The sequence below is a fragment of the Plectropomus leopardus genome, chromosome 2 (assembly GCF_008729295.1).
Source record: "Plectropomus leopardus isolate mb chromosome 2, YSFRI_Pleo_2.0, whole genome shotgun sequence".
In the NCBI taxonomy this organism is placed as follows: Eukaryota; Metazoa; Chordata; class Actinopteri; order Perciformes; family Serranidae; genus Plectropomus; species Plectropomus leopardus.
The window spans coordinates 20,103,961-20,120,962 of record NC_056464.1 but is presented as its reverse complement, the minus strand read 5'-3'; the positions used below and the strand labels follow the sequence as shown (position 1 = coordinate 20,120,962).

The 17,002-nt window shown below is 37.8% G+C and overlaps 1 protein-coding gene across 2 annotated transcripts in view; it reads left to right on the top strand.

Moving 5' to 3' along the window:
* rad18 (RAD18 E3 ubiquitin protein ligase) overlaps positions 1–17,002 on the top strand; it is an 82,991-nt gene that overhangs the window by 17,024 nt on the left and 48,965 nt on the right. For both annotated transcript variants that reach the window (XR_006106682.1, XM_042504288.1), the window contains exons 10-12: positions 2,713–2,844; positions 4,737–4,863; positions 11,692–11,736. Coding sequence is in view for 1 of the 2 variants with exons in the window: in XM_042504288.1 (XP_042360222.1) it covers positions 2,713–2,844; positions 4,737–4,863; positions 11,692–11,736 (304 nt within the window). In the remaining variant the exon portion in view is untranslated. The remainder of the gene's footprint in view (positions 1–2,712; positions 2,845–4,736; positions 4,864–11,691; positions 11,737–17,002) is intronic.

Below are 17,002 nucleotides of genomic sequence, written 5' to 3'. Positions count from 1 at the left end.
AGGTTGGGCAGCCCACCACTTCTTTGAAATGCAGTTGCAAATCCAGTTTGATGGTTGCGATCATCTGTTAGAATACCTCAAACTATCGAATAGCAAAACTCTCCCTGAGTTACCGCCAGCAGGTCAATGCAGGACACAAACTCAGCCACAGAAGATATTTAAAGTCTTAAAAGTAGATATTTTAAAAGTTGACTTGAAAAATGGCTTAGAATTAAATACGCTTCGGGCATCCTAATGCGAGCCAGTGAATACAGTTTTCCAAAGCATAAGTTTTAAGATCATTTTGTTTATTATTTTTTCATTTCAAGGCAGCTAGTTCAGTAGGAATATCCACTAGAAGCTTTCCTTGAGTGGTAATTATATTTTTGTCAAATTTGAGTAATTGTTCCATGGTAATGTAGTGGAAGTGGAGAAGTAGAGACTGTTCTTCTGGAAACTGAAGAGGAAATACTCACCAGTGTGCATACTTTTGTGTCTCTGACAAAATCATTAAGATTTTGCATATTCAGTGTGATGCCCAGCCAATATCTCACTCTTACTTTATTCAGTCTAGAAGCCCTCCATTAGGAGCCAGCCTCATGTACCCTCCAGGGCATATCACCAGCCCCAGAAACAGCAGCATTGCTGTTTCTTCAGTGAGTTATTCAGCAGTCAGCTTTGGAATGAAAATGTAAAACTGATGAGGGTTTATCCCTCAGTGTAAATAACACTGAAGACTTTTTTATTATGATTCGTAGTGTTACTTTGCTATTTAAGACTTTTCCATTTGCGATGAGCGCATAGATAATTACTCAAAGACATACAGATGCACAGAAATCCAGACCATGTCTGGGTTTTTTTTCTCAGGGCACAGGTCAAACAAAAACAGTAGCATCGCAGAACATTATCAAAGTTGTGTTGTCATGGCTGGACAAGTTAAAAAGCTTGTTTGAAAATAACAGCATGGTTAACTTTAAAAGTGGTTGAAAAATGGATGTGACTCACAGGAGGTAGATTCTATAAATAGCTGTACTGCTGTGATAACCTTGATTTATCAGAGGAGGATGTGGATGACTCACTCTGACATCTTTGGGAATGGTGAATGAGCAGACAAGAAGGTGAAAGCAGCACGCACCGAATCCACTGGATGCTGATAGCATTCAATGTGACATATTCTTTTAGTGCTAACACAATCAAAAGTTGATTATTCAGAAAACATTCTTTTAACCCACAACAACGGAAAGGAAATCAGAAAATCCTGCTTTGTAAACCATATTGATCTGTGTATGAGCCTACCAGCTGAAAACAATGATGTGAGTGAAGTTATATCCTCAATGGCCACTGTCGTAATTTATCCACTATCTCGCAGTGTTAAAAATGCAAAAACCAATTACCTTTTTTTGGAATTAATTGCAAATTGATGTGTGCTGATACCTCCCTTATGTCTGTGAATTTAACTGCATTTAGGTGCATGAGATGTTACCATAACTTGTAACTCAAAAGATGCAGAACTCAATTTAGTCCTTCCAAGCTTGCACACTAAAAACAAACAAACAAACAAACAAACAAACAAAGTACATTTACACCCATGGTTAATTTTGATAATGCTAATGTTAATTTTTGCTAGTGAAAAAGAGGCTTAAATCTATCAGAACAAAATTTACTCACCAGAAAAACGGAACATCTGACTACTTTGAGGTACTTTTTTAGGTGAGGTGAGTTATTTAAAAATTCACTCCCTGTACAATTGTCATAATCAGGGAATTAAGCTATAGAGACCAAAACAGTTTTTGTACTAGACTGTAAGCATGTTTACTTCCGCTCTATGTTGAGCATTTTAACATGGGGGTGCATGGGAACTGACTCACTTCTGGAGCCAGCCACAAGTGACCGTTTGAAGAAGTTCAGTTTTTTGCAAATCTGTGGTAGTTTTAATTTTCAGCCCCATTAGTTGCTGCAGCTTGATTTGAAGTCACATCTTAGTCAAATGTGTAATTTTTGCTAATGTAAAGCTCAGTAAAGCTGATTCATCTTTATGTGAGAATAAAGGAATCGTTTGCTCATTAAGACCTTGTGACTTGTTGGAGGAAGCAGAGTTGTTCAGTGTGGATATCAGTGTTGAGGTGTTTATTCTGGTGTCTCTCTGTCAGTTCTGTCTATTTTTTTCCTGTCTTTGCTTATATGAACATCACAGATTTGCAGATGCTTATGTGGAAAGTGATTTAATCCTTCACTTTTGGATCTTTTGCCTATGCCCATTCACAGTCTGTTATTATAATGTCTTTTAAATGGCTGTTTGGTCTCCACCACAGTAGTAAAAAGACTTTGTTGCTGCAGTGATCTCATCTTGGAGCTTGTATCTGTGGTGTTTCGCTTCAAATACAGAAGCTAATAAATAAAACCTTGTGCTTTGCCCAACTCTATTCAGCCTTTCAAGGTTGAACTTGTCATATCCAAGTCCAAATATGAATCCGATTGGCTTGATGTGTTCCAGATATTGTCGTCTCTCAAAGAAAAACGAGCCTGCATTCATTATAAATATTAATGTATGTGCTGTAAGGTGGTGTGTTTGAGGATGGGCATTTGTTTATATAATTTGTCTGTGATGCATCACAGGATGGGCTGTCGACCTTAAGGCATTAGCATCTCTGTGACCCTAACCTCAAACAATAAGATGTATATTCTGCCCTTCTTTAACTTTTCCACATGCCATATATTCTATTTTGCCTGCAGGGAAGCAGCACAGCAGTGACTTTTCCCGGCTGATTGCCCAAGTTCGGGGTCGCCTAGAGACCACCAGTCAGCCTTGTATTAAACAGGAAGTCATTGTGGGAGGAGAGGATGCACAAATAACACACTCTGCAGGTACGACAACACTCATTACCTTTTTCAAAGAATGAAATACACCGTAGCCACAGGAGATTTTTAACATTTCCTGTACCCTTTAGCATAAGTCCCTTCATCCCCATGGGAATGCCATTGATTTCTTTGTGGCAAAGCAGTTTTTTTTCTCACAATATACAAAATGAGCCACTTGATGCAGTGGTTCTGACTCCCTGCTGGTTGTGTGTGAATATGCACTCAACTTATTGTTCTGTCCCTTTCAAATTCACAACATGTATCTATTGATCAGCGCATCAGGCAAGGATGGATAAGATGCATCAATAGCGTTTATGTATTTTCATGTGTTTTGGGAACAGTGGAGAACGATTTATAAAATGTTAAAGAGGAAGTGCAGGGATGGTGAAAAAAGTTAGTAACCTACAGCTTTTGTATTATTCTATTTTTTGGTAATTTACAACCACATTTTTAAGTCTTTGACATCAGTAATATTTTTTCCATATAATTAGTAATTCAGATTCATACTCTATTTGTCCTCTATAGAGAATGATTTGTAAAGACTCAGAGTTGCCCATAACATCAGTGTTTTGGTTCACGCTCACCACTGTCGTAGCAGTATTATCAGCCGCAGCAGGCAGCTCTTTGCAGTGAAAAAGCTCTTAAAACCAACTGCTCAGCACCAAACATAGTCAAGTCAAGTCAATTTTATTTATAAAGCCCATTATCACAAAACACGGTCTGCCTCAGAAGGCTTTACAGCATACGACATCCCTCTGCCCTTAGACCCTCACATCACCTAAGGAAAAACTCATAGTGGAGCATTTAGCAACGGAAGAGCCAGATATTTCCTTCGGGAGTTAGTAAAGCCCAAAACAGAAGTAAAAGAGAAGGAATCTTGGACTTAGGGCTCATTCATGCCCCATTTCTGTGCAAAAACAGCTACATCCGTTTCAAATGGTTAAAATGTCTGTGCCCTCATGCTTTCATGCGTCTTTTATAGTAGCATAGAAACAGCTAATAGATGGCACTAGAGGGCCGAGTCAAATGTTTACATTGACAGTGACTGCAACAAAGGAGGAAATGTTTGAGGAGGTTGTAATAATGTCCGTTTAATGGAGTCAGTGTTATTGACGGCGCTGGAATTCCAGGCTATTAAATACATTGTGACATATGGCCAGAGATTTCTTTTCACTATATTTTGATTTGTTCGGTTCCAACGTTTTTTAAATTTCTTTGTCGTCTCCTACATTCGTCTCTTTGTTAAACTATGCTACACTGCCCCCACATTCTCTGGTGGCGCTGCTCCGCTTCGTCCATATCCATAAACTTTCTGAAAACATGCACAAGTACAGATGAAATGAATGCAGAGTCAGGACAGAAGGCTCCATCCGTGCCCTCAAATTCACCAGGTGGCCAGAGGCACAACTCGAATGAATGATCCTGTTGCACTTTAACAGCTGGAACTGTAAAACAAGTTCACCGCATAAACTTAAAAGGTGATGATATGTTAATGTTGTGTTCACAAATTGTTTTCGCTGCCCCCTGGTGGCATAGAAAATTAGTCGCTGCAGGTTTTAATTAAGTGGGATTTACACTAGATGATTTAATTAATGTGGTTGCATGGTGCTAATTTGTATGCAAAATACAAATGAAAAGAAAACACAGAAACTGCATGACATAGGCTCCTGTATGAGAGGCGAGGTATATATTATGGTACCAACATAACCATAAGAGCATGACCGTAAGAGCAGATTCTCTTACCATTGAGAATATTTGACAATCTGGTGTCCAAAGAACATTAAGATGTCAGGTTCACTGTAATCACACCGCTTTTGACAGGTTATTTCTCCACTGTTCTCCCCCACAGTGTCTGACACAATGATATATCGATATATATATATTTTTGCCTCCTCTAGATCATGTTGCAGAAGCAAAAAGCCGCTCAGTGATTAAGGTGGAAGACAGAGAATCTGATGATGACCTGTCTGCAAGAGGGATTAAATTGTCATCCAGCCCCACTTACAGCGATGTCTCCATCAGCAGGTGAGCCCATACAGTCAACACATGCTGATTCACTCACAGTAGGTGACTCCCTCAGGCTTGCTACAGAGGGTCAGTCCTTTTTATGGTACCGAAAATAGAGATCTTTGTTTGTATTACTTTTCTACAGTTTGAATGTGTCTTAAGTGTAAGTTCACAGTGATTATGATAAGATAGGGACTAAACCTGATATGTTTAAAAAAGGCGGTGCTTGCTCTTGTAGCTCTAAAAATTCATAAATCCTAAAGCATATTAGTGACTTCTTTAATTTCAGTAATCTGATAGCAATTACTTCCAAACTCCTTGTGTGGCATTCACAGGACAGCATTTTTATAATATGTGGTTGATTTCATATTTGATTTGCATTTCTTATAAACTCCATAATGGTAATGTCAGTTATTGTGGTAACCTAATTGTAGTCAATTGGCTTCAGATGTAAACACGTCAGGGAAAAAGGAGATGTCTCGCTTTGCATAAAGTCTCCAATAGCTTGTTTGTATCCTTTTATTACTCAGAAGAACATATGGCCCAACACCTAATAGTTAAAATATATCTTCAGATCAAACTTTGTACTTGTAAAAAAGGCTATATGCAAAGGTATCAATAAAACCCATAAACTACAAAAATGCAGTGTTGCAGTATGCTAAATATACAATCACATCACATAGTGATACTGCACATTGAAATACAATATTGTATCTTGTAGTACTTTCAAAATTCGTTAAGTCTTTAAAAAAGCCCATCGCTCATAAAGCTGGTAACAAGTAAACTAGGAGAAGAGGAACAATATAGTGACATTCAAATTATCATCTAGGGGTGCACAATAATATCGGCATGTCATCGGTACCGGCCTGATATGACAAACCTAAATATATATATGTGTGTGTGTGTGTGTGTGTGTGTGTGTGTGTATATATATATATATAATATATATATATATATATATATATATATATATATTTATATATGTGTGCATATATATATATATATATATATATATATATATATATATATATATATATATATATATATATATATATATATATATATATATATATATATATATATATATATATATATATGTGCATATATATATATATATATATATATATATATATATATATATACATATATATATTTTTTAACATCCACCCTATGTTGAAGTATTTTTCTTATTTTGCACAATGAATGAATATTACATTGAAAAGCACCATATTTGTTTCATCTGTTGGTGGGCCTTCATGATAAGAGTATGCATAATATGATGTTAATTCCACTTCAGAAGACGCTTGATGAAGAGATTTGGTGAGGAAAAAGTGGATATATGGGTATCGGTTGTGGGCCATATATTGGTATATTGGATATCGACAAAAAAATCCAATATCCTGCATCCCAGTTATCAGCCAGTCCTTTTTTAGATGAAAGTATGTTTTGTTTTGTCAAAGCTGTGTGGCTTCACTTGGGACAACAAATATAGACTGACATTGTACCTCCTTTAAATTAAATTGCATTTTTTGACATATCCACATATACAGACATCCATTAAACATCAAATTGGCACTCACATATTTACTATCAAAATGTTTGTCACTCACGTCAGATCTAAAAATTTGTTTCCTAAAGAATGAAATGACAGTATAGGCACTCTTACTGATGCTGTCTCTCTAATGACACTACATCCATGTTAAAAAATAAATGAATGCAACTGAATTATATACAGTATAAAATACACAGGATTTATGTTTTAGCCTTGTAGATTCTCAGCAGGAGTAGTTATTACTTGCTTTCGCACCACATAGGCCTTACACATCTTCTTTCAGCCTTTATATCCCCTCCTGTTGTTATACTGCAAGGAGGTGGATTGTGCCTATTGTCAGAATAATTTGTAGCATTTACATCTGATACTTTTTTTTTTTTTTTTACAAAGAGTTTCTAAACCTTAAAGCAAAGCTGATCATTAACTTTGTCTCGGGTCTTGTTTTACCCCTAATCAAGTATGAAGAGCATTAGTGTAAAATCATGTAGGTGTGCAGCCAGAGCTCAGCTTTGAATATAATTACAAACTGCAAAGAAGACTAAATAAAGCCTGAAGCAGCTTCACATCTGGGCCCAGAAACCCGGACAAGCTGCTTCTTTACACTATAAAAATCTGAGAACACTGTCCAGACAACTCATACTCCCTGAATTTCACATAGAGCCCCTATGAAGTTAGTCAGAACAGAGGTTGTGACTTTTGATCCAAATATCTGCACACCTTTCTGCCCTCTTTGACCTTTGATGGTGATTTGGCTTCGCTCTTGGCACTCTGTGTGTACTTACAGTTGATTTAAGTGCATATTGCAGGAATCAAATATGACTCACTTTTAAAAGTCAGAAATAGTCAAGGATCAAGCCCTGCAACATCAATGTGGCCCAAGAGACGACCCTTCCTTGCCCTGATAGAAGCCTTGAGAAGGTCAGGGGGAATTAAGTTGTTGCAGCACATCTGTGTCCATCGCCTCAGGTATTACCAGTTAATTAGTCCCCCTCGGCACACTGTAGCTGTGACAGTGACATGGTCTTCATTGTGAAAGCTGGATGAACAAATAGAAGTTAGAGATGAAAAGCTTCTCCCTAATGGTGATTACATTCAGCATCTTTCATACTTTTTTAATCAAATAATTTTTTGATTGCGTTTGTGGATGGAGTTCTTTTTAAGGAATAAAGAATGTTTTCAACATCTAAAACCAGCTATGATGAGCTTACTTTCCTTTAATGTTCTCTGTGAAGTCTACTGATACTGGATGCATCATCGTAGTTTATGTTTTTCATATATGCATGCCAGTTTACAAAAGATTGAATCTGTCCTTAATAATTTGTACTTAATTGATGTGAAATAGCTGGCTGTGTAACACTGATCATAGGCTCTCTCTTCTGCCCTTATGTTGAGGGATTCATGACAACTTTCTTTATGGTGGCTCAGTGTCAACCCTCTCTTTATATCACTGAGGATGTCCTGCTGTATTAACCTGCATGTTCTGCAGTAAATATTGCATTAGAAGAACATGTGATTCACCACATATCCTGTTGTTTCTCTGTTGCCTAGTCAAGCAAAACCTTATATTTTCATCTACTTTTTGGCTAATTATCTGTCAGGCCTGGTGCTATCACTGTTTTGCACTTATTTAAGCATGCAATGCAGGGATATTCCCAAGGACAATTTTAAGGAGCATATTATTAATATATTTTGCAATTTGTGTGTTGAAAATTGTATGGCAATTAGCATGTAAAGCTCTACAATGTTTTTAATTGCTGGGGCAGCAACTTTAATTTGATGTGTTTTTATTCTGCAGTTTGCTTATTTTAGTCCCCATTCCAGGTAATTTTTCATTCTTTCATGTGCAGTCTTTGTCTTGTTACCATTTGTGACATTGTGGAAAGAAATCATGTTTTTACACATATTTTTAAAGTAGAATAACTTTACTTTAATTATGCACTCACAGATGAAAAACTCAAAAAGAGACCATTTTTGTGCATCCTATGCCCCTTGTCGAAGTGTGCTAGGATATTTAAAAATGATTTTTTATGAACGACAATTGTACTAACTTAACTAACTTTAAACGTATCACTTTTAAAAAAGTTATTATCTGTTATGAGTGATGTTTTCCCAGATCTCTCTCTCTCTGCTGTTTAAAATGACAAAAAACAATCACAAGAGTGGTGGGGGAGTTACTTTCATATGCAAGTATAATCAAAAAATTGACACATCAATGAATCAAACAATCTAAAAACATCACACAAAAACAAACGCACATGGTTGTAAGGTTGCTAAGCATCATAGCTCACTAACTTTGGATCAGTGCTGATATTAACAGAAGCCATAAACTGTGTGTGCCAGAGGAGTTTTAACAGCCCCAACAGTAGATGAGCATGTGTTGTATAAAATCAAACAAACTACAGAGCACCCTCAAAGCACAAAAAACAAACAAAGTAAAATTAGACAGAATTGTCACTTTGCTTTCTCACGTGTGGAAGGTTTTTTGTTGGGAAAGCTCGCAGAGCATGAATGCATATGAGAAAAGCTACCAGCTTTACAGCACATACGCCAAATTGATTGAACTCAAAGCAACAGATGTGTGGGGTAATTTCTTTTCATCAGTAACAAAACAAATGAACCATTACTGCTTTTTCACAAAAACTCACCTGCTGCTCAGTTCCACAAAATGTCAACAATAGGATTGCCTCCATTGCTTAGTTCTCGAAGCCACTCACGCCCTGTTTTTATACATTTTACTTTCTTTACCTTTGAGAAAGCCTATAATTTATAACTCTGCAGACTCTAAACCAAATGTCAGCTTCATTTTGACCAAAAATGAAAGACTTGCTTAATTTAAACCCATTCTGTATGATCCTGTCACCACCAAACTTAACTTAAAAGTTGATGGGCCTCATGTTCTGTATTTTCATTTGTTATGCATTGGTTCTTAAACAATTCTGCAATACCCTGGGTCACGATGGAAAATGCTGCTATATGTCTTTACTCTTAAAGCTGTAATTGTACTCTGACATCTAAAGAAAAAAACAAACAAAAAATGCTAAAATACCACTTTTTCAGGAATATTGTCAAAGTCTGGTACAAAATACAAGTGCACACAGCATCAGATATATATAACGCTTTTCACTAATGTGGGGAAAGTATAGATTTTCTTCAGGCAGAGGTGAGCCTGGCTTTAGATTCTGGGGAAAGAGAGGGATTAGTAACTTCATTTCTACAATGATAATAATCTACTTTAGGGAAGGAATTTGCAATATCCCTTCAAACACTTCTTCAAATACCTACAAATTAGGGGTTACATTTTAACAGCACTTAACCAGTCATCTTGTAGACCGCCCATGTCTCCTTTGAGAAGGCCGCACTAGATTATCTTCAAGGTCGTGGCCAGCTTTCCTTTTTGAAGATAAATCTCAAGAATCCTCGAACAAAAATAGATTAGCTTTGTCTAGGAATTTAGATGTAGAAACCCCTGGGAATGACTGGAAGAGAGTTTGCCAAGGCGAACAAAGCGTCAACACCAGATTTAAATTCATGCAATTATATGGATTATGCTTACATATATAACTTCCTCCCTCTAACATTGCTTTGATAATAAAAATACTGATTTATTTATTAAGTGTCACTGAGAAGAAGGCACATAACTCCACTGCCTTTGGAGCTGCCCAAAAATTAAATTAATCTAGGAAAATGTCAGACAAACTATTCCTGATATTATCTCTATTGGGTTGCCTGTCTGCCTTCGGGCATTTATCCTTGGAAACTACCACCTGAATTAAGACTGCCAGATGCAAATAAAAAGATGAGGGTAAACACTGTGCTGCAACTGTCTGGAAAAGCACTGACACACAGTTGTATATTAGTCTTTCCAGCTGTTTAGCCATGGAAAAACTGATTAATGACACCAAGGGACTTTTTTTTTTTTTTTTTTACGTATGGGTGGAATTTCTTAAATATCTTGAAAGTCACCTATCAAAATGTCTGCTGATTTTTTGAAAAAGACAGTGTTTAATAATATTCAGCATAACAGCTACAGCATTTTTTTTATGTGTGTGTAGACCCTAATATAGCCCCTTTCCCACTTCCCCACTAACACCTGCTAACATCTGGATTTTGTATTTGATGGCAAAGGTTACAATTGGTATTCACTCTCATGTCAGATGTCTCTGCAGTACTTATGGGAATTTAACGGTTCCAGCTCCAATCGGCAGAGGAACTTAAACACCTGCGTTGAGATGACGGGCCACCAGAAAATACTGCCTGTCTTCATCAAAGCAGAGCTCATAAATTGTTCCAAACAAAGTCAGCATGGAGGTTTAAGGAGACTGAATAAGTCAGATATATTTTGAAAAAAGTTAGCACCTGAACTTTTTCACTGGCCTTCATTGTGATTTCTGTTTATAACCTGTTTTCTGGCTTGTCTGTGACATTAAATGACACTAACCAAAAACTAAAGAAAAAAAACAAAAACAGAAAGGCATACTTCTACGTTGCAGAGCCATGTTCACGGCTCTGGTGTAACGGAAATGGGACAGGAGTCTATTGCCTATTATTAGCTAGTTTTCGGATGTTTAACAACCTGCATACATGCGTTAGATTCAGTGGGAAATGGGTCTATGTGTTGTCCTGGTGTTATTTCTTATAACAAATGAAAAAAAAGGACATATAATTTAAAATGCTTATTTTCAAATGGTTGTTTGATTTTGAAATTCCATGCACTATGTATATTTAATCTCTAAACAGCAAAGGTGGGAACATCTTACAGTGTTGGGAGTTTGGGAAAATGCACATGAATTGAAGTGTAGAGTTTACAGTTCTTAACTTCCAGATCTCACTGACTGACAGCATTTAGGAGAAAAGGACCGGTCTGCTCTTTTTATATGCAAAATGAGTTGTTATAAAGTGTTTTTCTGAGTCATCCTCATGCAAATATAGCCTCTTGGTAGTGTGAAAAATCATATATCCAGATTTGTATTCTTTCTAAAGTGGCATTTTGGAGTCCTCAAGCATACATGTTTTTGATGTTTTATTTATCTTGTCAGAAGTATGGCATTTTCACTAATAGTTGGGTCTAAAGGATGTGTGATGCAGTAAAAGCACCTGCTCATAGGTATTGTTCACTGATTGCAGAGGATCATCATTGATTTAGAAACGGCTTGCTTTCAGGGCAGTTACTCAGCTACAAACCAGAGCACTAAGTTGTTTTTTTTAATTGAAAAAAAAAAAACTATAGCTTTCAAACTTTTTAAATTATATTTCTTCTTTTTCTTTCTCTCCTCTCTCTCTTTCTTCCATCGCAGTTCCATTTCCGACATCTTTGGTCCAGAGCCGGCCATAAACCCTGAGTAAGTGAATATACTGTCAATGCTGCTGTCAAGAAAAGTCATGTCATCTTAGTTTTTTACTGCACCGCCCGTCAGTGCCGGGAATGCTACACAGTCTCTTTGCTATTACAAGTAATTGCATATTTGTGATGATGCATAAATTGCTTCTTTCAGAAATGGCATGACACATAAAATCCACATGGGTTAAATTAGTTTCACATGAAGAATAGCTAGTTCAAATAGATTTGCAAATACTTGAGAAGTCTTTTAAAATAATCAAGTGAAAAGGAGAGATTTGAGTTTCAGCTCCGTCTGTTAGGAGCATTGGATTTAAATCCACTTCTTGCAAGCTCATTTTGTGGTACAGCTAATGTTAAAAGATCCTGTGACCTGACATTTTAAGTACTGTACTTATGTTACACCAGTAAACAAAGTTAATGAGGCAGTTTTTGTATTTACACCTCATAGATAAATATTACTAAAAATCAACTTCCTTCTGTCAGTAAGAGAGGACTGCCACCTTTTCTTTAAGATGTAACGGTAATTAAGGAATTTATTACCGGTGACGAAGCCCAGTGCATTGCGGTTCACAGATTCAAGATGCTTTTAAAGTGGAAGTAGAGGCACACACACACACACACACACACACACACACACAAAATCACCATAATCAAGAGCAGACATAATTATAAACTGGTCCTCCAACAAGCAAAAGACCTTCAGCTTGCTTAATGTCAGTTTTGGTCAATTTTGCTTCTGATAGGCTGCTACTCATTAACCTCTCATTAACCAGTTCATTTTTGAGGGAAATAAAAGGTAAAATGTTGTGATATACAAGAGGCCTTCCCTTTTAACGTTAGTGTGGTTTTCAGTTGACACAGTCAGTTTCAGTACTGCATTTCATAGCGCTAACTTATCCATTTTGAGGTGGTGACATTTTAATTATTTGTGATGTAAATGTCTTCCCTTTTATTTTCTGTTGGCTTTGCGGAAAGGTGGCGCCCACGGCCCATCCTCTAGTCTCCACTGCTTAGTTAACCTAAGCCTTGTCTGCGCTGTACTGTGCACCGCTGGGTCACAGGGTTGTTAGCTAGTGGCAGTTCTCGTTCGCCAAAAGCAGGCTGTAGATTTGCAGTGGCCAGAATAAGAGACGAGCCTGTAGCTTGACATTTCTCCCCTGTCATTGCTTCTGACCAAGCTTGGTACTATTTTGTTGAGAGGCACTTAATTTTCACCCGCAAGTCAGAATAAAGAGCAGCTAAGCCTGCGGTAGTGCTGCTTTCATAGATGCTGCTTTTCAATCACTGCTTAAGTTTGTACAGATTGGAAGTTTTGAACAGATTGACCGTAGACTATGTAATATAATGCTTTTACTTGAGTTTTGGAACTTCACTTGTTATCAGAGGCAGCAGACAGCACTCAAATAGTGGACGGTTTTTCTTTTAGGTAATGTCCCTTAGCTCCTGGTGATTGTTTACAAAACTTTACATCCCAAGAAAAGATGATTTCATCCAGTTACACTGTTTGTCAGAGTTATTTCAGCAAAAAAATCGAATTGTCCAGGGGTAGTGGTGGTCATATTTCAAACCAGTTATAGCTTTGATGAGCAGGCTGAATACTGAGACTTAACATAAACTGTATTTGGAGGACTACTTTCTGTATTCTGTTTTATCCTCTCTTTTTCTCGATCAGTTTGTTTCTGGGCTGTCATCTCTGTCAAATGTTTTTGGCAGTGCAGTAAGACAGAACCACACAGCTCTTCACCCCACAGGACTTGCATAAACAACTGCACTGACCTGGTGCTCATTTACTTGCAAACTGCGCACAAAGGCAGACTATCATTCCTTTAGGTTACAGGAGGTGGTGTTGCATTGTCTATGCAGCATAGCATCTTCTCTCCCTGTCATTTTTGCTGGTAGTGTAGCCTTGTGCAGCTACATGAACCCTTGTCATGGCAAGGACATCCACAAATAACAAAGTAAGTGATTCTAAATGCATCTTAGCACTCCTAAACAGTTAAATTGACACTGTGTCTTCTCCTGTTTCAACTGTGCACACCAAGTTTTTAGCCTTTGCGCCAGTGATCGCTGTGGCTGGAGGCAGTATGTTTTCGTTATTTCATCATGCTGTCTGTCCACCCGTCACATTCTTATGAATGCAGTATCTCAAGAATGCCTTGAGGGATTTTCTACAAGTTTTGTATGAATGTCCAATTGGATTCAAGGATGAAAAGAGTAGATTTTGATGGTGGAAGATCAAGGTCACTGTGACCTGGTCCTTCAAATTTCACGTGAATGCGAAATCTCAAGAAGGCCTTGAGATTTCAGATTTAGCACAAATGTCCAACCAAGGTCGATATGTGAAGCATTGTCAATTGTTATGCCAACATATAAGTCTGGACACATATGGACGAATACTATAACTGCAACTTGACTGGTTTGCCAAAGCATACAATGAACAGGTAATAATCCTAGTTTACAACATGGTCACAAACAATATTGTTGGAAGAACAACGCAGATAGAAATGTATAGTGGGAAAATTTATAACGGGAATGTTTTCATGAGTGTCCATGAGTGTCCATCGCCCTCTTCATGTAAATGACCCTTCTTCACCAAGGGATTTTTGTTTTCTTCCGGTTTTGCTGATCCATATAATAGAAACATCATCAGAACGCCCACTTGCTTGCTATAAATTGTTTGGACGGTTACCTTCTCTATTACACATCAGCTTAATCAAACATTACACAGACTTTGTACTAGGGAGCTTTCAAGGCAAAGTCCATTCAGTGTCCGATCCAGCTGATTCATACATTTGCATTTTCACATAAAGGTCCTCTGGGTAATGTCAAGATAATTTAAGGTTTACATTGGATGTGTGAAAGGGCCTCTTGTTCTTTTTTTCCATGTCATTATGTGGCACATTACAGTTATAATAAATATTCTTGTGCTGTGCTTTAGGATAACACTCAGGGGAATCTGTTTCAAGGACATTTCACATACAGAAAGCTTTGCTGTCTCACTACTAACATAACAGGCACACTTCTTGTAAAGGCTCTGCTCATCGTCTCTTTCTGAATGACCTTGAGGCCAAAGCATTCTACCAGCGTTCATTCATAATGTCATCCCTCTACAAAGCACATTTTCTGTATAGAGTCATAGTACAACAGTACTGTTGGGCCTTGGAATGCCTCATCAACTCAATGGGCCGAAGCCAAGTATATGCTTGTAAAAAGTGTGAGAGTTAATTTTCTGTCGATTGGGCAAGGCTTTATCTCCACCCTCCAGCCTTTGTTAGACTCTGGCAAGGATGACAATGTAACTCTTGATTGTTTTAGTCCTGATCTACGCTCTGCACAGAAGCCAGCTGCCTGCTTACCAGTAATCCACTATACTTAGTTGTCTCCCTATTCTCCCCGCATGTAGACTTCTGACCCAAATTCCAGAGCTGGAATTTTGTTTTTGCAGTCCATCTAGTTAAGATAAAGAGGCAGAGGACCTTGTCACTAGCTGGAGGGTGATATACATCTGTAGTAATCAGCTAAAGAGACCCCTTCATGTGAAGCTGTAAGTGGTTCCACATGGAAGATACTGTGGTTTCATGCTATCTGAACATTATGGAGGAGACCTCAGTGTCCACCAACACTACATGCTGAGCTGTGGAGCCCACCGGGGCTCACGCAGGAGCTGAGCAATATTGATGTGGTAGTAGGTAATCCATAAGGGTCAAACAGCTTATTTCAAGGCAAGGAGTGCTCAGTCCCAGTGTGTTCCTCTGACAATAACAAGGTCATCATCAGAATGAAACAAGAGAAGTGTAATTGTGTGTTTTCTGTGCCTATTAACTGAAAAAAGCACAGGTTAAATGGTGTAAGAATAAAGGATAAAATACTGTGACTGGAACATTTTCCAGCGGTGGGATGACTTTAAAAAAAAGTGTAAACATGTTTTTGCTGAAAGTAGATTGCATTCAATGTGCCAGAAGATGCACTGTGATTACATCTCATACATTGTAAGGAATGCAAAATGTTTTGTTGAGATCTTTGGCTTTTCTTTTCACTGTAGTGCTCAGAATATATGCTGTGATAATCATATTATTATGTATGTAACAATATTTACCTCAATTTTCAAAATTGCATGAAAAAAGTGTAATCTTCATCACTTTTATTCAAATTACACCGTGTTATAGCTAACAGCAAACTTCTACATTTCCACAGATTGTATGTTCAGTTGTCTTTCGCTGTGACAGTTTTGATATAAAAAAGCTGTGTATGCACTGCCACTGCTACCACTGTTTGTGTCGAGTACAGAATGACATACTATTATTTCTAAAAACCGTATCATACTGCGCTCTCTCTGTTACAAACCTATGTGACTCTATTCCAAAGTAGCTTTTCTCATGACTTCCTTTTAGACGGGGAGTCATTTTAAGTGAGGCACCTCTAATTTGTTTGGCTGTCTCGCAGTTAGACCATTTCTGCGCTCCCATTTCCCACATCACTGCTGTCAGAAGATTGGTTATAAAATGTAGTGGGCTTGTTTTAATATTATTACAGTATGTTCATATTTTACATGTTGTGTCTGGATGACCTGTGGTCTGTGGCTCCATATTTTTTGTTTTTGTTCCTTCCTGATTTTAGTTCATATTAGAATTGCAAATGAGGTTGTTGGATAGCCATTTCAATTGAACCAATATCAGTACCAGTTCCTAGAACTGGAATTTGGTACTGGTATACAACAGAACCTTTTTCAGTACATTACTTTCTCTGCAATAACAAAAATTGACATTTTAAACAAGCTACAGGGCTGATGTTGTAGACTAAAACACAGTTCTGCTTCTCTGCATTTTTAATCATACATAGAACTTATCATCTGTCTCTGTTTGTCTGCTTGTGTGTGCGTGTCTGCTTGTCCAGCAGTGATAGTAGGCTATTACTAAAATGACATAGAAAAGGAAATATATCAGATGCTGAAACTATCCGCCCTGTGATAGTCTGGTGACCTGTCCAGAGTGTACCCCGCCTCCCGCCCAATGACAGCTGGGATTGGCTCCAGCCCCCCTGCAACCCTTGCGAAGACAAGCGGTTACGGAAAATGAATGAATGAATGAAACTATCCTGGCAGATAGGTGCTGCCGTGATAGTTTTTGCTAACTGATAAGCCGACGAAGCAGCTGCAAAGCTCAATTGCCGGCTTGCTGGCTTCCGTGTTTTTGGGCACTTCTGCCTCCGGTCTGAAGTTGACCCTGATGGCTCCACAGAGCTCTGTGGCTGGCATTGCACAGCACTTT